Here is a 19165-nt window from a genome sequence, read left to right on the forward strand (position 1 = left end):
TTTTTAAGTTATGGTTTATATAAATAATATTTTTGAAAATACATGTGAAATTAATAGCTTGTTGACTTTATAATACATTATAACTCATTTCTTTAGTTGAAATTGTTAAATTCCTTTTTTTTTTTTAATTATATTTTAAGTTCTGGGGTACATGTGCAGATCATACAGGATTGTTACATAGGTATACACATGCCATGGTGGTTTGCAAATTCCTTTTTTTAACAATAATTTCTCACATACCTTTGGTTGTCCATGAATGAACCATCTATATAATTTCTATCATTCCTCACAAATCTTGCTCCAAATTATGTCTTGCATTCTGGACTCTAACATAAACAAGTTCTACTGTTTTATTCTAGAAAGTGTAAAGTATTTTCAGTAGAACACTAGTATTATAAGATGTCAATAGGTACTATCTATAAAAAGTACTCTGTATATCATAAAAATCATAAATGTGCTAAATGCTCATCTCTAGCTCCAGTACTGTGTTGTTGTTACATTCGTGAATGATAGAATATTATCTTGTCTCTGTTGATGTGTTTACATCTAAAACACATATATGTTTTACTAAAACATGGTATGTTAATGATGTGATAAAAAATATAAATTTTCTAAAAGAAGTAAATGTATGAGGGACAATGAAGTCATTCTTTATTGAAAAGTTAGTATGAGATTTTTACTTCGTGGTTTATTGAGTTGTTTTCCCCCTGCTGAATGAATTTTACTTTTTTGAATACATAAAACATTTAAAAGTCAAGCTGTACAACTCAACAACAAAAAGACAAATAATTTAAAAATTGAACAAAGGGCTGGGCCTAGTGGCCTATGCCTATAATCCCAGCATTTTGGGAGGCTGAGGTGGTCAGATTGTTTGAGCCCAGGAGTTCAAGACCAGCCTGGGCAACATGGCAAAACCCATCTATATTTCTAAAAAAACAAAAAAATTTTAATGAACAAAGGACTTGAATAGACATTTCTCCAAAGATGATATGAAAATGGCCAATAAGCATATGAAAAGATGCTCAATATTATTAATCATTAGAAAAATGCTAATCAATTCCCCAATGAGACATCATCTTACACCCGTCAGGATGGCTACCAAAAAAAAAAAACCCAAAATAATAGTGCTGGGAAGGATGAGGAGAAATTGGAATCTTTGTGCACCTTTGGTGGGAATGTAAAATGGTGCATCAACTATGAAAAACAGTATACTTGTTCCTCAAAAAATTAAAAATAAAATTTCTATGTGATCCAGCATTTCCACTCTGGGTACATACCCGAAAATATTGAAAACAGGACCTGAAACAGCTATTTATATATTCCATGTTCATAGCAGCATTATTCATAGTATAATATGAATTATACATAGTATAATTCATATACTATTATACTATTATATATACATAGTATATATAAGAAATATACTATTATATTTCTTCCAAGAGGAAGAAATAATCAAGTGTGTTTTAACAGATGAAATACTAAACAAAATGTGCTATGTATGTTCAACAGAGTATTATTCAGCCTTAATTAGGAAGGAAATTCTAACACATGCTACAACATTGATATTATGCTAAGTGAAATAAATCAGTTACAGAAAGGGACATAGTATGTGATTTCACTTATATGAGGTACTTAGAATAGTGAAATGCATAAAGACTAAAAATAAAATAGTGGTCGTCAAGGGCTGGGGACGGGGGAGAATGGGGAATGAATTTAGAGTTTCAGTTTTGCAAGATGAAAAGAGTTCTGGAGATGGATGGTGGTGGCGATTGCCCAACAATATGAATGTACTTAATGCTCCTGAACTATAAATTTTAAAATGACTAAAATGGTAAATTTTGTTTTTGTATTTTACCACTATTAAAAAGTAACTAAAAATTTAATCTTTTAAGAAATAAATATGTTCCATTTGAAATAAAAGAGAAGCTGAAATATTTTTTTAAATCAAACTATAAAAATGTGAAATCACAAGTCTTAGTTAAACTTCTGTTTACTCTATCCAATTTCTTCTGTACATCCTCTACAGCTAACTACTTTTATTAGCTTCTGGTTTATCCTTCTCTTTGCAAAAATAAACAAATGAATCAATCTAAACTTATTCCCCCTGCTTTCTTGCAGAGAGGGTAACATACTACATGTAGTATTCTGCAACTTGCTTTTTATTTATTACTACATACCAAAACTTACTCCATATTAACTCTTAGAGATCCTTTATTATTCCTTATAGTTACTCTAATATTCCATAGATCAAAAATAGTTATTCAGTGAGTACTCTCCTGATTGATAATTTGGTTATTTCTACACTGCTGCTATAGTAGATAATACTGACATGATTAACTACATGCATATATTATTTTGTTTTTGTAGAGGGGTGTATTCAGGATAGATTCCTAATGGTGGAATTTGTTGAGTCAAAGGGTAGTTTACTCTTCTAAATCTCTATAGAAATCATTAACAGATCCATCATTACTTTATTTTTAGTTGGTCCTTGATGCGATTGGCAATGGTGCAGTTGGTGCTCAACAATTTGAAGACTTTTTATCCCTTTGCAGGTCACGATCTTGCAGGTAATCAATAGCTCAACATGAACTAATGGTGTCATTACTTTTGACTTACTACTCTGTTTTGTTTGTTTGGAATGGGGAAAATGTTTAGTTATAGAAGATATATTTCTTTTAACTAAACCAACCACCTGTAAATGTATCTGTCATACTGGTAGGTGCTTGAGGAGGACAACACCCAAGAAATCAAGGACACTGAACGTCATGTGATTGACTATATTGAGACTCTATTTTTATTCTAGCTAAGTGTTGAGGATTTTACAATGGACAGAAAACTAAGCAAATGCAAAAACTAGCAATTATTAACTCCAAAGGAAGAAAAGATTGTATAGGAAAGAAAGGGGCATGATAACTAAGTGATTCAGCTATGAACTGTAGTTCTGTAATATAATAAGGTAAACATAAGAATACTAATTTAACCAAAAATTTTTATGAGACTCTTTCATAATGATAGAGAGAAGAGTTTATTCTCATCATGCCATAGTAGTAAATCAGTAGATCATTTCTAAAATTGAAAAATTAAGTATTAAGCATGTTATTTAGATATAGGGAGATAAGTAGTAAGAATAGCTAAAAGTGGAAAGTGGGATCAGGACTCAAAGGGTATGGATGGGCAGAACTGGAAAGTGCTGAGTTTCATGGCAAGTATTATTTAATTTTTTTAACTTTATGTATTGTTTTCATTATCTATAGATCTTAAAGAGTTACGTGCCATATGGAAATTAGTCTGATAAAAATTAAAGCAGGGGTGCCCAATTCTTTTGGCTTCCCTGGGCCACATGGGAAGAAAAAGAATTGCCTTGGGCCACACATAAAATACACTCATACTTATAATAGATGATGAGCTAAAAAGAAAAATCACAACAAAATCTCGTGTTTTAAGAAAGTTTATAAATTTGTGTTGGGCCTCATTCAAAGCTTTCTTGGGCTGCATGCAGCCTGTGGCCCATGGGTTGGACAAGCTTGATTTAAAGCAATTAATTTTCTCCCCACACATATTTTCATAATCTTCAGATACATTTTCTCTTCTGATATTAAAGTCAGAAGCAGTAATGTTGAAATACTTACACAGATTTATGGCATACCTTTGGTAATCTACTGGGTTTCTATGCCCACCTCACCTTGCACATTTTCCCTGCCAAACTGTATGTTAGTATTTCATCTCAGTCTTTCTTTTCTTTTTCCTTTTTTCCTGTATCCACTCTCCCCTCTATCATTTCAGCCTTTCTTAAAATTGAATTTGGCATTTTACTGCATAAGATTAATATGGATCAATGTTCCCATTTTAGAGCTTCCTGTCAGTTCACCTCTTTGTCATGCGGTTCTAAAAACTCTTCAATGTTGGGAACAAGTTCTTCTCCGACGACTTGAAATCCATGGTGGGCCACCTCAAAATTATATCTCAAGTCATACCTCTGAAGAGAATTTGTCTGCAGGTCCTGCAATTCTCCGCCACAAAGCTTTACTGGAACCTACAAACACTCCTTTCAAGTAGGTTTTCTTATGAATACTGTTTGAGTTTTTTTGTTTGTTTTTGTTTTTTGAGGTGGCATTTTGCTCTGTTGTCCAGGCTGGAGTGCAATAGCACAGTCTCAGCTCACTGCAACTCCGCCTCCCAGGTTCAAGCAATTCTCCTGCCTCAGCCCCCTGAGTAACTGGGATTACAGGCACCCACCACCACACCTAGTTAATTTTTGTATTTTTAGTAGAGACAGGGTTTCACCACGTTGGCCAGGCTGATCTTGAACTCCTCAGGTGATTCACCTGCCTCAGCCTCCCAAAGTGCTGGGATTACAGACGTGAGCCACCAGACCCAGCTTGAATACTGTTTTTAAAATAGGAGTTTTACTTTTTGGGCTGTACATTCTTGTCACAACTACTCAACCCTGCCATTGTAGAGTAAAAGCAACCATAGACAACATGTACACAAATATATTCAGTTATTGTCCAATAAAATTTATTTCTTAAAATGGTAGGTAGGCTAGATTTGGACTGTGAGCTGTAGTTTATTGATGCCTGCTTTAGAGCAATGCTGTTCAAAATAACTGGCCACAAAAGTGTTACTAGGAAAGTTTATAGCACTAAATTAGCAATCAACAGATTCAGCACTGTTCCTGTCAAATTACCAACATCATTCTTCACAGAATTAGAAAACAATTGTTCTAAAATTCATGTGGAACCAAAAGAGGGCTGGAATAGCCAAAGCAATCCTTAACAAAAAGAACAAAGGTATCACATCACCTGACTTTATACTGCAAAGCAACAGTAACTGAACAGTATGGTACTGGTACAAAAATAGACACATAGACCAGTGGAACAAAATAGAGAACCCAGAAATAAACTGATATCATGAGGATTTGTCCTACAGATTATTTCATTACCCAGGTAGTACTAAGCCTGGTACCCAGTAGTTATTTTTTCTTTTTTGGAGACAGAGTCTCGCTCTGTTAACCAGATTGGAGTGCAGTGGCATGATCACAGCTCACTGCAACCTCCACCTCCCAGGCACAAACTATCCTCCTGTCTCAGCCCCCTGAGTAGCTGGGACCACAGGCACACACCACCATGCCCGGCTAATTTTTTGTATTTTTTTGTAGAGATGGGGTTTCACCTTGTTACCAGGCTGGTCTTGATTTCCTGAGCTCAAGCAGTCTGCCTGCCACAGCCTCCCAAAGTGCTGGGATTTCAGCTGTGAGCCACCACACCTGGCTCCCAATAGTTATTTTTTCTGATCCTCTTTCTCTTCTCGCTCCCCTCTCCACCTTCAAGTAGACCCCACTGTCTGTTGTTCCCTTCTTTGTGTTCATTAGTTCTCAACATTTAGCTCCCACTTGTAAGTGAGAACATAGAGTATTTGGTTTTGTGTTCTTGCATTAGTTTGCTAAAGATAGTAGCTTCCAGATCCATCCATGTTCCTGCGAAAGACATGATCTCATTCTTTTTTATGACTGCATAGTATTTCTTGTATCTGTACAACATTTTCTTTATCCAGCCTGTCACTGATGGGCATTTAGGTTGGTTCCATGTCTTTGCTATTGTGAATAATGCTACAATGAACACTTGTGTGCATGTGTCTTTTATGGTAGAACAATTTGTTTTACCCTAGGTATATACCCAGTAATGGGATTGTTGAGTCAAATGATAGTTCTATTTTTAGCTCTTTGAGGAATTACTCTACTGCTTTCCACAGTGGTTGAACTAATTTACATTCCCACTGACAGTGCATAAATGTTCCCTTTTCTCTGCTATCTTCCCAGAATCTGTTATTTTTTATAAATAATTTGTTATTTTTTAATGATAGCCATTCTGAATGGTGTGAGATGGTATATCATTGTGCTTTTGATTTGCTTTTCTCAAATGATCAGTGATATTGAGCTTTTTCATATGCTCATTGGCCACATGTACGTCTTCTTTTGTAAAGTGTCTGTTCATGTTCTTTGCCCACTTTCTAATGGTGTTGTTTTTCTTTTGTAAATCTGTTGAAGTGCCTTATAGATGCTGGATGTTAGACCTTTGTAGATACATAGTTTGAAAAACTTTTCTCCCATTCTATAGGTTGTCTGTTTACTCTGTTGATAGTTTCTTTTGTTGTGCAGAAGCTCTTAAGTTTAATTAGATCCCGTTTGTCAATTTTTGGTTTTGTTGCAATTGCTTTTGATGTCTTTGTCATAAAATCTTTCCCTGTTCCTGTGCCCAGGGTGGTATTGCGTAGGTTGTCTGCCAAAATTTTTATAGCTTTTGGTTTTACATGAAAGTCTTTAATCCATCTTGAGTTGATTTTTGTGTATGTTGCAAGGAAAGGGTTCAGCCTCAATCTTCTGAATATGGCTAGCCAGTTATCCTAGTACCATTTATAGAATAGGGGATCTTTTCTTGATTGCTTGTTTTTGTCACCTTTGTAGAACATCAGATGTTCAGAGGGAGTTGTGTCACCTTATTTCCTGGTTCTCTATTTTGTTCCAGTGGTCAATGTGCCTGTTTTTGTACCAGTATATTCTGTTCTGGTTACTGTATTTTTTTTGTCGTATACTTCGAAATGAGGTAATGTGATTCCAATTTTGTTCTTTTTGCTTAAGATTGCCTTGCTATTCAGGCTGTGTTTTGGTTACATATGAATTTTAAAATAGGTTTCTCTAGTTCTGTGAAGAATGTTATTGGTAGTTTAGTAGGAGTAGCATTGAATCTGTAAATTGTTTTGGGCTCTATGGCCACTTTAATGATTTCTTATCCATGAACATGGGATACTTTTTTCATTTGTGTCTTATCTGATTTCTTTGAGCAGTGTTTTGTAATTCTCACTGTAGATCCCTTTCACCCTCTGGTTAGCTGTATACTTAGGTATTTTGTTCTTTTTGTGGCAGTTGTGAATGGGACAGCTTTCATGTCTAAATGAGGTCTGTTGTTGGTATATAGGAATGCTGGTGATTTCTTGTACATTTATTTTTGTATTTTGAAACTTTGCTAAGTTGTTTATCAGACCTAGGAGATTTTGGGCTGAGACATGGGGTTTTCTATAATTAGAATCATGTCATCTGAAAATAGGGTTAGTTTTACTTCCTGTCTTCCTATTTGGATGCCTTTTCTTTCTTTCTCTTTCCTGATTGCTTTGGCCAGGACTTTTAATACTAATAGGAGTGGTGAGAGAGAGCATTCTTGTCTTGTGTTGGTTTTCAAGGAGAATGCTTCCTGCTTTTGCCCATTCAGTATGATACTGGCTGTGGGTTTGTCATAAATGGCTATTACTATTTTGAAGTGTGTTCTTTCAGTACCTAGTTTATTAGCTTTTTACAGGGAGTGATGTTGAATTTTATCAAAAGTCTTTTCTTCATCTATTGAGATAATTATGTAGTTTTTGTCTAAGTTCTGTTTATATGATTCATCAGATATATTTATTGGCATATGTTGAGCCAAACTTGCTCCTGGGGATGAAGCCTACTTGATTGTGGTGAATTAGCTTTTTGATATGCTGCTGGATTCAGTCTGCAAGTATTTTGTTGAGGATTTTTGTGTCAACATTCATCAAGGATATTGGCTTGAAGTTTTCTTTTTTTGTTATGTCTCTGCCAGGTTTTGGTATCAGGATAATATTGGCCTCATAGAGTTAGTTGTGGAGGAGTTCCACCTCCTCAATTTTTAGGAATAGTTTTAGTAGGAATGGCCACCAGCTTTTCTTTGTACATTTGGTAGAATTTGGCTGTGAATCCATCCAGTTCTGTGCTTTTTTTGGTTGGTATGCTATTTATTACTGATTTGATCTCAGAGCTCATTATTGGTTTGGTCAGGGAATGGTTTCTTCCAGGTCCAGTCTTGGGATGGTGTATGTGTCCAGGAATTTATGTATCTCTTGTAGGTTTTGTAATCTGTGTGCATAGAGATCTCCATAGTAGTTTTTGATGGTTATTTTTATTTCTGTGGGGTCAGTGGTAACATCCTCTTGTCATTTCTAATTGCGTTTATTTAGATTGTCTCTCTTTTCTTCTTAGTCTAGCTAGCAGTCTGTCTATCTTACCACTTTTTTCAAAAGACCAACTCCTAGATTCATTGATTTTAAAAAAAATTTTTTTTATGTCTCAATTTCTTTCAGTTCAGCTCTGATTTTTGTTATTTCTTATCTTCTGCTATCTTTCGGGTTTATTTGTTCTGCTTCTTTGATTTTTTTTTTTTTCAATTGTGATGTTAGGTAGTTAATTTGAGATCTTTCTAACTTTTTGATGTGATCATTTAGTGCTATGAATTTCCCTCTTAATGCTGACTTAGCTGTGTCCCAGAGATTTTGGTAAAGCATTCTATTTTTGTTAACCTATGGCCCTAGGTTAGGGAATCAACAAACTATGGCCATCCCCACAGGTGAAATCTAGACTTCTCCATGTTTCTTTAAATAAAGTTTTATTGGATTATAGCCATAACACTCAATTGCATGTTGCCAATGATTGCTTTCCCACTGCAAGTTGACAGTCCCTAATCCAAAAATCTAGGATCTGAAATGGTCCAAAATTCAAAAATTTTTGAGTACCAACATGATGCTGTAAGTGGAAAATGCCATACATAAGTATTTAACACAAACTTTCTTTCATGCACACAGTTTTTAAAAATAGAATTTCTTACCTTCACTGCCTGTAATCCTAGCAGTTTGGAAGGCCAAACAGGTGGATCACCTGAAGTCAGGAGTTTGAGACCAGCCTGCCAACATGGTGAAACCCCATCTCTACTTAAAACACAAAAATTAGCCAGGTGTGGTAGCAGGTGCCTATAATCCCAGCTACTCGAGAGGCTGAGGCAGGAGAATTGCTTGAACCCAGGAGGTGGAGGTTGCAGTGAGCCAACATTGACCTCTTGCACTCCAGGCTGGGCCACAGATTGAGACTTAACTGAAAAAAAATACATAGATTTATATATATATATATATATATATATATATAATATATACATAGTATATATATGTAATTTCTCACCTTCAGATTGTGCATATAAGTATATGAAACATAAATGAATTTAGAATTTAGACATATATACTCAAATATTTCAAAATCTGAAAATATATGAAATTCAAAATACTTCTGGTCCTAAGCATTTTGAAGGGTTACTTTACCCATGCAATAACAGACTTGAGTAGTTGTGACAAAGACCATCTGTCCACAAAGTCTGAATTATGTACTATCTTATTTAAGAAAAAGGTTGGCGATATGATCTGCCTCCAATCGTATAATCTGATTGCAGTTAATTTATTATAATAAACATTCATATGGCATCAAGGAATTGTGATCAAGTTAATCAGAAATCTCCGAAGTGTATAATTAAATTTACTCTCTCTCTCTGTAGATCCAAACACTATCTGGCACTGTCTGTGAAGAGGCTTTGGCAGTATTTGGTGAAGCAGGAAGAAATTCAAGAAACCTTTATTAAAAATATATTCACAAAGAAACGGTGTCTAAATGAGGTCTGTATAAGTTAAAGTCTGTTTATTTTATTATTGAAGTCTTTTATATTATCATGTAACCATTAAAATGAGTTATATTTTATAGAATTTTTGAAAACACGTTTTATATCATAAACATAGGCAATTAATGCTTAGAAAAGTATGATTTAGAAGAGGGGCAGTATTTTCATAAATCAATTTAATTTAATTAATTCAAATGTATTTGGGATTTTTTCTCAAAAAAAAAAAAAAAAGTTTAAGATTCCACATCTTGTTTCTTGTATTTTGAATTGTCATGATCATCAATTTAAGAGACAAGATAGAAATTTTCTATGATTTTCATGTAACACTTAAAAGAAGTCTATCTTAGAAGTTTAATTGTAACTAGGCTTGTATACTAAAGATTATTTATTTATTTTTTTTGAAGTGAGATCTCACTCTGTCACCCAGGCTGGAGTATAGTGGCACCATTTCAGCTCCCTGCAACCTCTGCCTCCCAGGCTCAAGCGATCCTCCCACCTCAGCCCCCCAAGTAGCTGGGACCACAGGTGTGCACCACCATGCCCAGCTAATTTTTTGTATTTTTGGTAGAGACAGAGTTTCATCATATTGCCCAGGGTGGTCTTGAATTCCTGAGCTCAGGAGATCTACCTGCCTTGGCCTCCCAAAGTGCTGAGATTACAGGCTTGAGCCACTGCATGCGGCCAACTTTTTAAATATGTACATTTTCTTTTCTGTGGATTATGCTTAAATTAATGAAATGTTACAAACCCTAATTAACATGTACTGTAACTCGTTGCTTATACCTTGATAATATCATCAAAATAAAAAAAATTTTTTTTTGATGATTTGGTTTAGTGCTAGTAAAAAGTACCAGTTTGATGACATGGGAAACTTGCCTTCTTCATTGAGAAAGTTTTGTTACTAAAAAATTCCGGTGAACTAAACAGTAGACATAGTGATGTAGTCAATTCTTTATGTCTCCTGGACTGGTAACAAAGAGTTCAGAGCTGATATTCAGTATGTGAACCACATTTTGAGTAGCAGTGAACTAGTCTGAAAGCAAGCTTTGTACAGTTTTTGGAGTTGGAGAAAACACTGAAGCTATTTCAGTTGGAGAAATAAGTTGAATGGCTTCACAATAGACAAGTAAGCAAAAAGCAAGATGACATCTAACCTTTCTGCCTTAAAGGAAAATTACATATATATCTCGTTAGCTCTCAATTTAAGCACTAATTTGTAAGTGGAAACTGTATATGCTATTATTTACTATTTGCCTCATTTTGTAAATACATTCAAATCAACCAAGTCAGGAAATAGTATGTAGTATTCTTACTGACTTAGAAGACTTCTGACCTGGATACCTTGGTATAACATTGAAATTTAGACAAACATGAATGTATTTAATTTGTTTATTTAACTTTTTTTAAATTGGCATATTTTATTAATCTTCCAAAAAAACTTATCTTTCTACTGCTGATATATTTAGGGTATTTGGGAAATGAAGTAATTCTGAAAACAAAACAAAAAAACTCTTGGACCATTAGATTGTCTAATTGATTCAGGAATAGAGTCATTAAGGAAAAGAATAGTATAATCAAGCCAGAATGCATAAACATAGCAAATAATAAGTATAACTACACATGTTAAAATTTGTTATTCTTTGGAGTTTCATGATATCTCAAGAAAATTTTAAAATTATTTTTATTGTAACTATTTTAATCAGGAGCATGAGCATGAATGTTGGACTAACAGTTTTGTGACTATCAGTAAGCTATATATTTTCTCTGAATTTTGTCTCTTTTTATGCATAATAACTATAATACCCCTTTGCAATGTTTTGATAGATATAACTTATTTAAACCTTGACACAATTAATGGTAGTTATTAAAAGTTTGTTGTGACTGCTTTATTGTTTTATTCTTGATAGTAGTACTGTTAAAAATAATGTCTTTTTGATAAAGAATATGAAAAGAAAAATTTTATATAGTAAAACATAGATTTGAATGGAATTAAATAGAATCTTTATAGAGTTGGTATAAAATTAATCTTTACTGGAAAGGTTACTAGCCTATTTTTAGTATTAACAAAGTCATCTTCCATCCTTATTTTTCTAAAATGATGGTTATACTTATTTTAGTCGAAGTCACTGTGACTTTCCAGATGGTTAGGAGATAGATATATAACAGGCTCTGTATTTTGGATGGCAGGTGATGGGAGAGTATTCTGAGAACTGCTCGCTCTTTATTTCTTTATGTGTTTGAAAATGAAATTTTACAGTTTCTTCATCTGACCTTAAAATCCTGGTTTATTCTCAGATCTTTTCCTATATAGTAAAGTTTACTGGTACATGTGTTTTAAAATAGAATGTCTTCTCTCTTTGTACTTAAATAGAAAATACAGACAACTGCAGATAAAGTCATTCTTAATAAAAAATTGAGACTTGACAACTCCCATCATTGTTCCCAATCCTTTTTCCGTTTTTGTTTTGTTTTGTTTTGTTTGACTTTCTTAGAAGAGCTGAAAGTCTTGGAAGAACTCTTTCTTTAGCAAGTACTACTATTCCCTTTTAAGAAATATGTGTGCTTCCCAGCAATTTATTGACTGTTTCTGACTACCTCAGTGGAAAAGAATTAGATAAATGTAGAAATTGAAATTTCCTAATCCAGAGATTTTCCTGAAGGTTCAGATACGGAGATAAGACATAGCAGCGAGTAAGAGAATAATTTGACTTTAATTTTCAGTTGATAGTACTCTGACACCAGTAGCTCTGATTATTTTATTTATATTAATATAAAGTACTTTGGTGTCAATCATGCTTTGATGTCAACATTTTGAAATTGAGTAAAAACTTCTTAGGGACAGAATAAAACTTATAGTGGTGGTTAATAAGTTCTGAGGGATTAAATTTTTCTCATTTCTTAACCATACACCTTCATACATGCTTCTTAAAAGGTGTATGAAATTTTAATAATAATAACTCCATATAGTGTTCTTTTCTAATAAATTTTGTTTAAAATATAACATTTAATCAATCCCCAGTATTTTGCATGTTACATCTCATCTTTACTCTTTGTCATGTGGTTATTCTTTCTTGATGAAGTCATTAGAGGACAACAGTGAAACCATCAAAAATTCTATGATGGAGGAGCCAAACATCAATAAGGTACAAAACGTCATTCAACTGAAATTAGAAATTGCATTCTTTCACAAAAGAACAAAGTATTTGCATTTTAGTTTTAAACTGGTCTTTGTTTCCAGTGGAATTAAAGTATTATTCCCTCAAATTATTCTCCTTTTATTTTAACAGCTTAAATATTGCAATTGTAAAAGGGATTTCTGTTTTGTTAGATAAGAGAATGCAATTTTAAAGAGAGTTGAATGTATCTTGTTTTGGCTACAGATTTTTCTGAGTAAATACAACTAAAGTTCTAAATACATATGATTACAATAGCAATTGTTTTGTAGTATTGTTTTAATTCTGCAAGTATCACATTTGAGGTTAAAATTCTCTCCTATAATTTTAAGAATTAATATCCTATGATATTAATTCTTAAAAATATAGTAAATACTGTTATATAGCATTTATTCTATTGGTAGGAATAGAATGTAGCAAAGTGCCTTAGGATACATAGAAAGTACTCATTGTACTTGAGAACCAAAGCACAAAGGATGAGAATCTGTATAATTATGAAATAACTCCTAGGTATTCTGTGATTGCATGTTCAACTATGACTTTATTATTTTTTATTTTTGAGACGGAGCTTCACTCTTTTACCCAGGCTGGAGTAAAGTGGCACAGTCTCAGTTCACTGCAACCTCCAACAACTCCCCCTCCTCAACCTGCCACTGGGTTCAAGCAATTCTCCTGCCTCAGCCTCCTGAGTAGCGGGGACTATAGGCACCTGCCATCAAACCTGGCTAATTTCTTTTGTATTTTTAGTAGAGGTGGGATTTTACCATGTTGGCCAGGCTGATGTCAAACTCCTGACCTCAGGTGATCCATCCACTTTGGCCTCCCAAACTGCTAGGATTATAGGTGTGAGCCACTGCACCCAGCCAATTGAGTTGTGACTTTATGAAGTTGATATTTAACTCATATTTTTCATGTTCTGTATTTAAAACAGTCTCAGCAGTGATTTTTAAGTGAAAACTTTCTCGAAAAAAAATTTTATGGCTACTAATTTCTACCTTTTATTCTTTCCAACAGGAATCCTTTGGTAAAATAAGAGAAATAATTATGTGCAATTAATTAAAAGGCCTGATTTGATATCAAGTGTATAGTATAACTAAAACTTTTGCAAAATAAGTGTATATATGATTCATACTTTGAAAATTTTTAATGGCCTTTGGGAGTTTTTAGGGAATATAATTCAAACATTTAATTAGTTAACAATTTTCCTTGCCTGGGTAATGATGATTGCTTACTACTCTCTATACATTATCAGGAATTCTTATCCGAAGATTTTTGTTTTGATATTATTTATAAAATGTTAATAATCATAATGTTGTATTTCTATAGTCATCTTCATGCTACATCAAAATGCAGTCTTTTTGAGGGGAGGGTTAACATAACTATTTTGGCCAGCTTTTTCCAAGCCCACTGCTATATGGTTTTAAAAAAATCTTCATAAGGTATGCCTGACTTAAAATAACTATATATATTTGAAGTGTGCAACTTGTTCAATTTTGGCATGTGTATTCACTAGCACAGCCATCACCACAACCAGGATAATGATTATATCCATCAGTCCTCATAATTTAATCCCTCCCTTTTTTTTCTTTCCTACCTGTGCCTTCTTCCTCCCCAAGCAACTACCAAGCATTAAAGATTAATTTGTTGTTTTCTGGAGTTTTATGTAAATAGAATAATATAACATGCCATTATTGGTTTCCAGTCTGTGTCCATTGACTTAGCATAATTATTTAAAGATTTATCCATGTCGTGTGTTTTAGTAGTTGATTCCTTTTTATTATGATGTTTATTACATTGTATGGATTACCATAGTTTATTTACCTGTTAATGAACCCTTGAGCTGATTTTATTTTGGAGCTATTCCAAATAAGGCTGCTTTGAATATTCATGTACAAGTCATATTGTATGGAAATATGCTTTCATTTCTCTTGTGTAAATGCCTAGGAGTGAAAAGACTGGATCATATGGTAGGTGTATGTTAAACATTTTGTGAAACTCTTCAGATATTTTCCAGAGTGGTTGTACCATTTATTTATATATTCTCAATGGGTGGTGTACGAAATCCCAGTTGCATCACATTCTTTTTTTTTTTTTTTTTTTTTTAAAGACAGGGTCTCTCTGTGTCTCCCAGGCTGGAGTACAGTGGTGTGATTACGGCTCACTGCAGCCTCGACCTCCCAGGCTCAAACAGTCCTCTTGCCTCAGCCTTCTGAGCAGCTGGGACTACAGGCATGCACCACTACGCCCAGCTCATTTTTTAATTTTTTTTGTAAAGATGGGGTTTCTCCATGTTGCTTAGGCTTGTCTCAAACTTCTGGGTTCAAGTAATCTTCCCACCTTAGCCTCCCGAAGTGCTGGGATTACGGGTGTGATCCACTATGCCCAGCCTTGCATCACATTCCAACAGTTAGTGTAGTCTACAGTTTCATTTTAACCATTCTATTAAGTATGTCATAGTAGTTCATTGTGGTTTTAATTTGCATTGAGCATCTTATCACAAGCTTATTTGCCATTTGTCTGTGTTTTTGCATGAAGTGTCTTCAAATCTTGTGTTTATTTTTATTAGCTTGCTTGTTTTCTTGATTGAATTTGAACAGTTATTTGTATGTTCTGGATAAAAATTGTTTATCACAAATGTGATTTGCAAATAGTTTCTCTTACTCTATGGGTTATCTGTTAGCTCACTGCAACCTCCACCTCCTGGGTACAAGCAATTCTCATGCCTTAGGCATGCACCACCACACCCAGCTAATTTTTGTATTTTTAATAGATGAGTAGACGGGGTTTCACTGTATTGCCTAGGCTGGTCTCGAGCTCCTGGCCTCAAGTGATCTACCCACCTTGACCTTCTAAAGTGCTGGCATTAGGGGTGTGAGCCACTACACCTGGCCTCAAGGTCTTTTGAAGTGCAGAAATTCTTAATTTTGATGATGTCTAACATATTATTTCTGGTTATTCATTTTCTTTTTGGTGCTGTATTTAAGAAACCTTTGCTTAGCCTAAGATCACAAAGATTTTCTCCTGTTCTATGTGTTTAGAGTTTTAGTATTACATTTAGGTCTATAATCCATTTCAAGTTAATTTGTTTACATGGTATAAATAAGTATGGACCTCAGTTCTTTGTTACTGTAGTTGTGTTGTTACATCTGTATGTCCGTTGTTTCAGCATTATTTGTTGAAAAGATTAGCTTTTCCTCCACTAAACTACCTCTTCCTCCTTTTCAAAAATCAATTGACAGAGATGTGTTGGTCTAATTCTGGAGTCCCTATTTTGGGCCATTGATCCATGTTTATGGTAATAGCTGACTGTCTTTATAACTATAACCTTATAATTCATCTTGAAACCTTGAAATAGTGTGTTGTAAGTCCTTCAAGTATATTCATCTAAGTTCTTTTTTTTTTTTTTTTTTTTGCCTTGTCACTGACTTAGAACTTTCAGTCCAATGTTGAATAGAAGTGATCACTAGCATACATTTTTATCTTGTTTCTGATCTTGGGGAAAGCAGTCACTCTTTTATTATTAAATATAATATTTCCTGTAGGTTTGTTGCAGATACCCTTTATAATTTTGAGGATATTTCTTTGCCTTCCTACTTTGTTAAGAGTTTTAATAAGGAATGGATGTTGGATTTTGTCAAATAATTTTTTATTACTATTGAGATAATCATGTTTTTTCTTTCTTAATATGATAGGTTAAGGATTATTTTTTAAGATAAACCAATCTTGCATTCCCAGCGTAAGCGCTACTTGGCCATGATGTGTTATCATTTTTATATATAGTTACATTTTATAAAATTTTAGAAATTTTTTAATATTCATTGAAGTATTTTTTTTACAATTTTTTTTTTAATCACACTTTAGGTTTGGGGGTACAAGTGAGGAACATGCAAGTTTGTTGCATAGGTACACACATGGCAGTGTGATGTGCTGCCTTCCTCCGCATCACCTATATCTGGCATTTCTCCCCATGCTCTCTCTCCCCAACTCCCCACCACCTGCTGTCCCTTCCCTATTTCCCCGCTACAGACCCCAGTGTACGATGCTCCCCTCCCTGTGTCCATGTGTTCTCATTGTTCAATACGCACCTGTGAGTGAGAATATGCAGTGTTTGATTTTCTGTTCTTGTGTCAGTTTGCTGAGAATGATGGTTTCCAGGTTCATCCATGTCCCTACAAAGGACACGAACTCATCGTTTTTTATGACTGCATAGTATTCCATGGTGCATATGTGCCACATTTTCCCTGTCCAGTCTATCATCGGGCATTTGGGTTGGTTCCAGGTCTTTACTATTGTAAACAGTGCTGCAATGAACATTCGTGTGCATATGTCTTTATAGTAAAATGATTTATAATACTTTGGGTATATACCCAGTAATGGGATTTCTGGGTCAAATGGAATTTCTGTGTCTAGGTCCTTGAGGAATTGCCACACTGTCTTCCACAATGGTTGAACTAATTTACACTCCCACCAACAGTGTAAAAGTGTTCCTATTTCTCCACACCCTCTCCAGCATCTGTTGTCTCCAGATTTTTTAATGATCGCCATTCTAACTGGCGTGAGATGGTATCTCAATGTAGTTTTGATTTGCATTTCTCTAATGACCAGTGATGATGAGCATTTTTTCATATGTTTCTTGACCTCATATATGTCTTCTTTTGTAAAGTGTCTATTCATGTCCTTTGCCCACTTTTGAATGGGCTTGTTTTTTTCTTGTAAATCTGTTTTAGTTCTTTGTAGATTCTGGATATTAGCCCTTTTTCAGATGGGTAGATTGCAAAAATTTTTTCCCATTCTATTGGTTACCGATTCACTCTAATGACTGTTTCTTTTGCTGTGCAGAAGCTGTGGAGTTTGATTAGGTCCCATTTGTGTATTTTGGTTTATGTTGCCAATGCTTTTGGTGTTTTGGTCATGAAGTCCTTGCCTATGCCTATGTCCTGAATGGTTTTGCCTAGGTTTTCTTCTAGGGTTTTATGCTTTTAGGTCTTATGTTTAAGTCTGTGATCCATCTGGAGTTAATTTTAGTGTATGGTGTCAGGAACGGGTCCAGTTTCTGCTTTCTGCATATGGCTAGCCAGTTTTCCCAACACCATTTATTAAACAGGGAATCCTTTCCCCATTGCTTTTGTCAGGTTTGTCAAAGATCGGATGGTTGTAGATGTGTGGTGTTGCCTCTGAGGCCTCTGTTCTGTTCCATTGGTCTATATCTCTATTTTGGTACCAGTACCATGCTGTTTTGATTACTGTAGCCTTGTACTATAGGTTGAAGTCCGGTAGTGTGATGCCTCCTGCTTTTTTCTTTTTTTTTTTGCTTAGAATTGACTTGGCTATGCAGGCTCTCTTTTGGTTCCATATGAAGTTTAAGGTGTTTTTTTCCAGTTCTATGAAGAAGGTCCTTGGTAGCTTGATGGGGATAGCGTTGAATCTGTAAATTATTCTGGGCAGTATGGCCATTTTCACGATACTGATTCTTCCTAACCATGAACATGGAATGTTTCTCCATCTGTTTGTGTCCTGTCTTATTTCATTTAGCAGTGGTTTGTAGTTCCCCTTGAAGAGGTCCTTTACATCCTTTGTTAGTTGTATTCCTAGGTATTTTATTCTCTTTGTAGCAATTGTGAATGGCAGTTCATTCTTGATGTGACTCTCTTTAAGTCTGTTATTGGTGTATAGGAATGCTTGTGATTTTTGCACATTGATTTTGTATCCTGAGACTTTGCTGAAGTTGCTTATCAGTTTAAGCAGATTTTGGGCTGAGACGATGGGATCTTCTAGATATACTATCATGTCGTCTGCAAATAGACAATTTGACTTCCTCCTTTCCTATTTGAATACCCTTATTTCTTTTTCTTGCCTGATTGCTCTGGCTAGAACTTCCAGTACTATATTGAATAGGAGTGGTGAGAGAGGGCATCCTTGTCTAGTGCCAGATTTCAAAGGGAATGCTTCCAGTTTTTGCCCATTCAGTATGATATTGGCTGTGGGGTTGTCATAAATAGCTTTTATTATTTTGAGATATGTTCCATCAATACCTAGTTTATTGAGGGTTTTTAGCATAAAGGCCTGTTGAATTTTGTCAAAGGCCTTCTCTGCATCAATTGAGATAATCGTGTGGTTTTTGTCTTTGGTTCTGTTTATGTGGTGAATTACGTTTATAGACTTGTTTATGTTGAACTAGCCTTGCATCCTCAAGATGAAGCCTATTGATCATGGTGGATAAGCTTTTTGATGTGCTGTTGCAATCGTTTTGCCAGTATTTTATTGAAGATTTTTGCATCTATGTTCATCATGGATATTGGCCTGAAGTTTTCTTTTCTTGTTGAGTCTCTGCCGGGTTTTGGTATCAGGATGATGTTGGTCTCGTAAAATTATTTGGGAAGGATTCCCTCTTTTTGGATTGTTTGGAATAGTTTCAGAAGGAATGGTACCAGCTCCTCTTTGTATGTCTGGTAGAATTCGGCTTTGAACCTGTCTGGACCTGGGCTTTTT

At 34.7% G+C, this 19165-nt stretch overlaps 1 protein-coding gene across 4 annotated transcripts in view; it reads left to right on the forward strand.

The window, feature by feature from the left end:
- The window catches only part of DMXL1 (Dmx like 1), a 176627-nt gene that overhangs the window by 115726 nt on the left and 41736 nt on the right, over window positions 1–19165 (forward strand). For 3 of the 4 annotated variants that reach the window (XM_012448600.3, XM_064366214.1, XM_064366213.1), the window contains exons 31-34: window positions 2485–2570; window positions 3854–4055; window positions 9384–9501; window positions 12584–12646. In XM_012448600.3, the coding sequence (XP_012304023.2) occupies window positions 2485–2570; window positions 3854–4055; window positions 9384–9501; window positions 12584–12646 (469 nt within the window). The remainder of the gene's footprint in view (window positions 1–2484; window positions 2571–3853; window positions 4056–9383; window positions 9502–12583; window positions 12647–19165) is intronic. The other variant, XM_012448606.2, reaches the window with a different exon arrangement.

This window comes from Aotus nancymaae, unplaced genomic scaffold (assembly GCF_030222135.1).
Source record: "Aotus nancymaae isolate 86718 unplaced genomic scaffold, 86718_ANA_hifiasm-v0.15.2.pri h1tg000064l_0, whole genome shotgun sequence".
NCBI lineage: Eukaryota > Metazoa > Chordata > Mammalia > Primates > Aotidae > Aotus > Aotus nancymaae.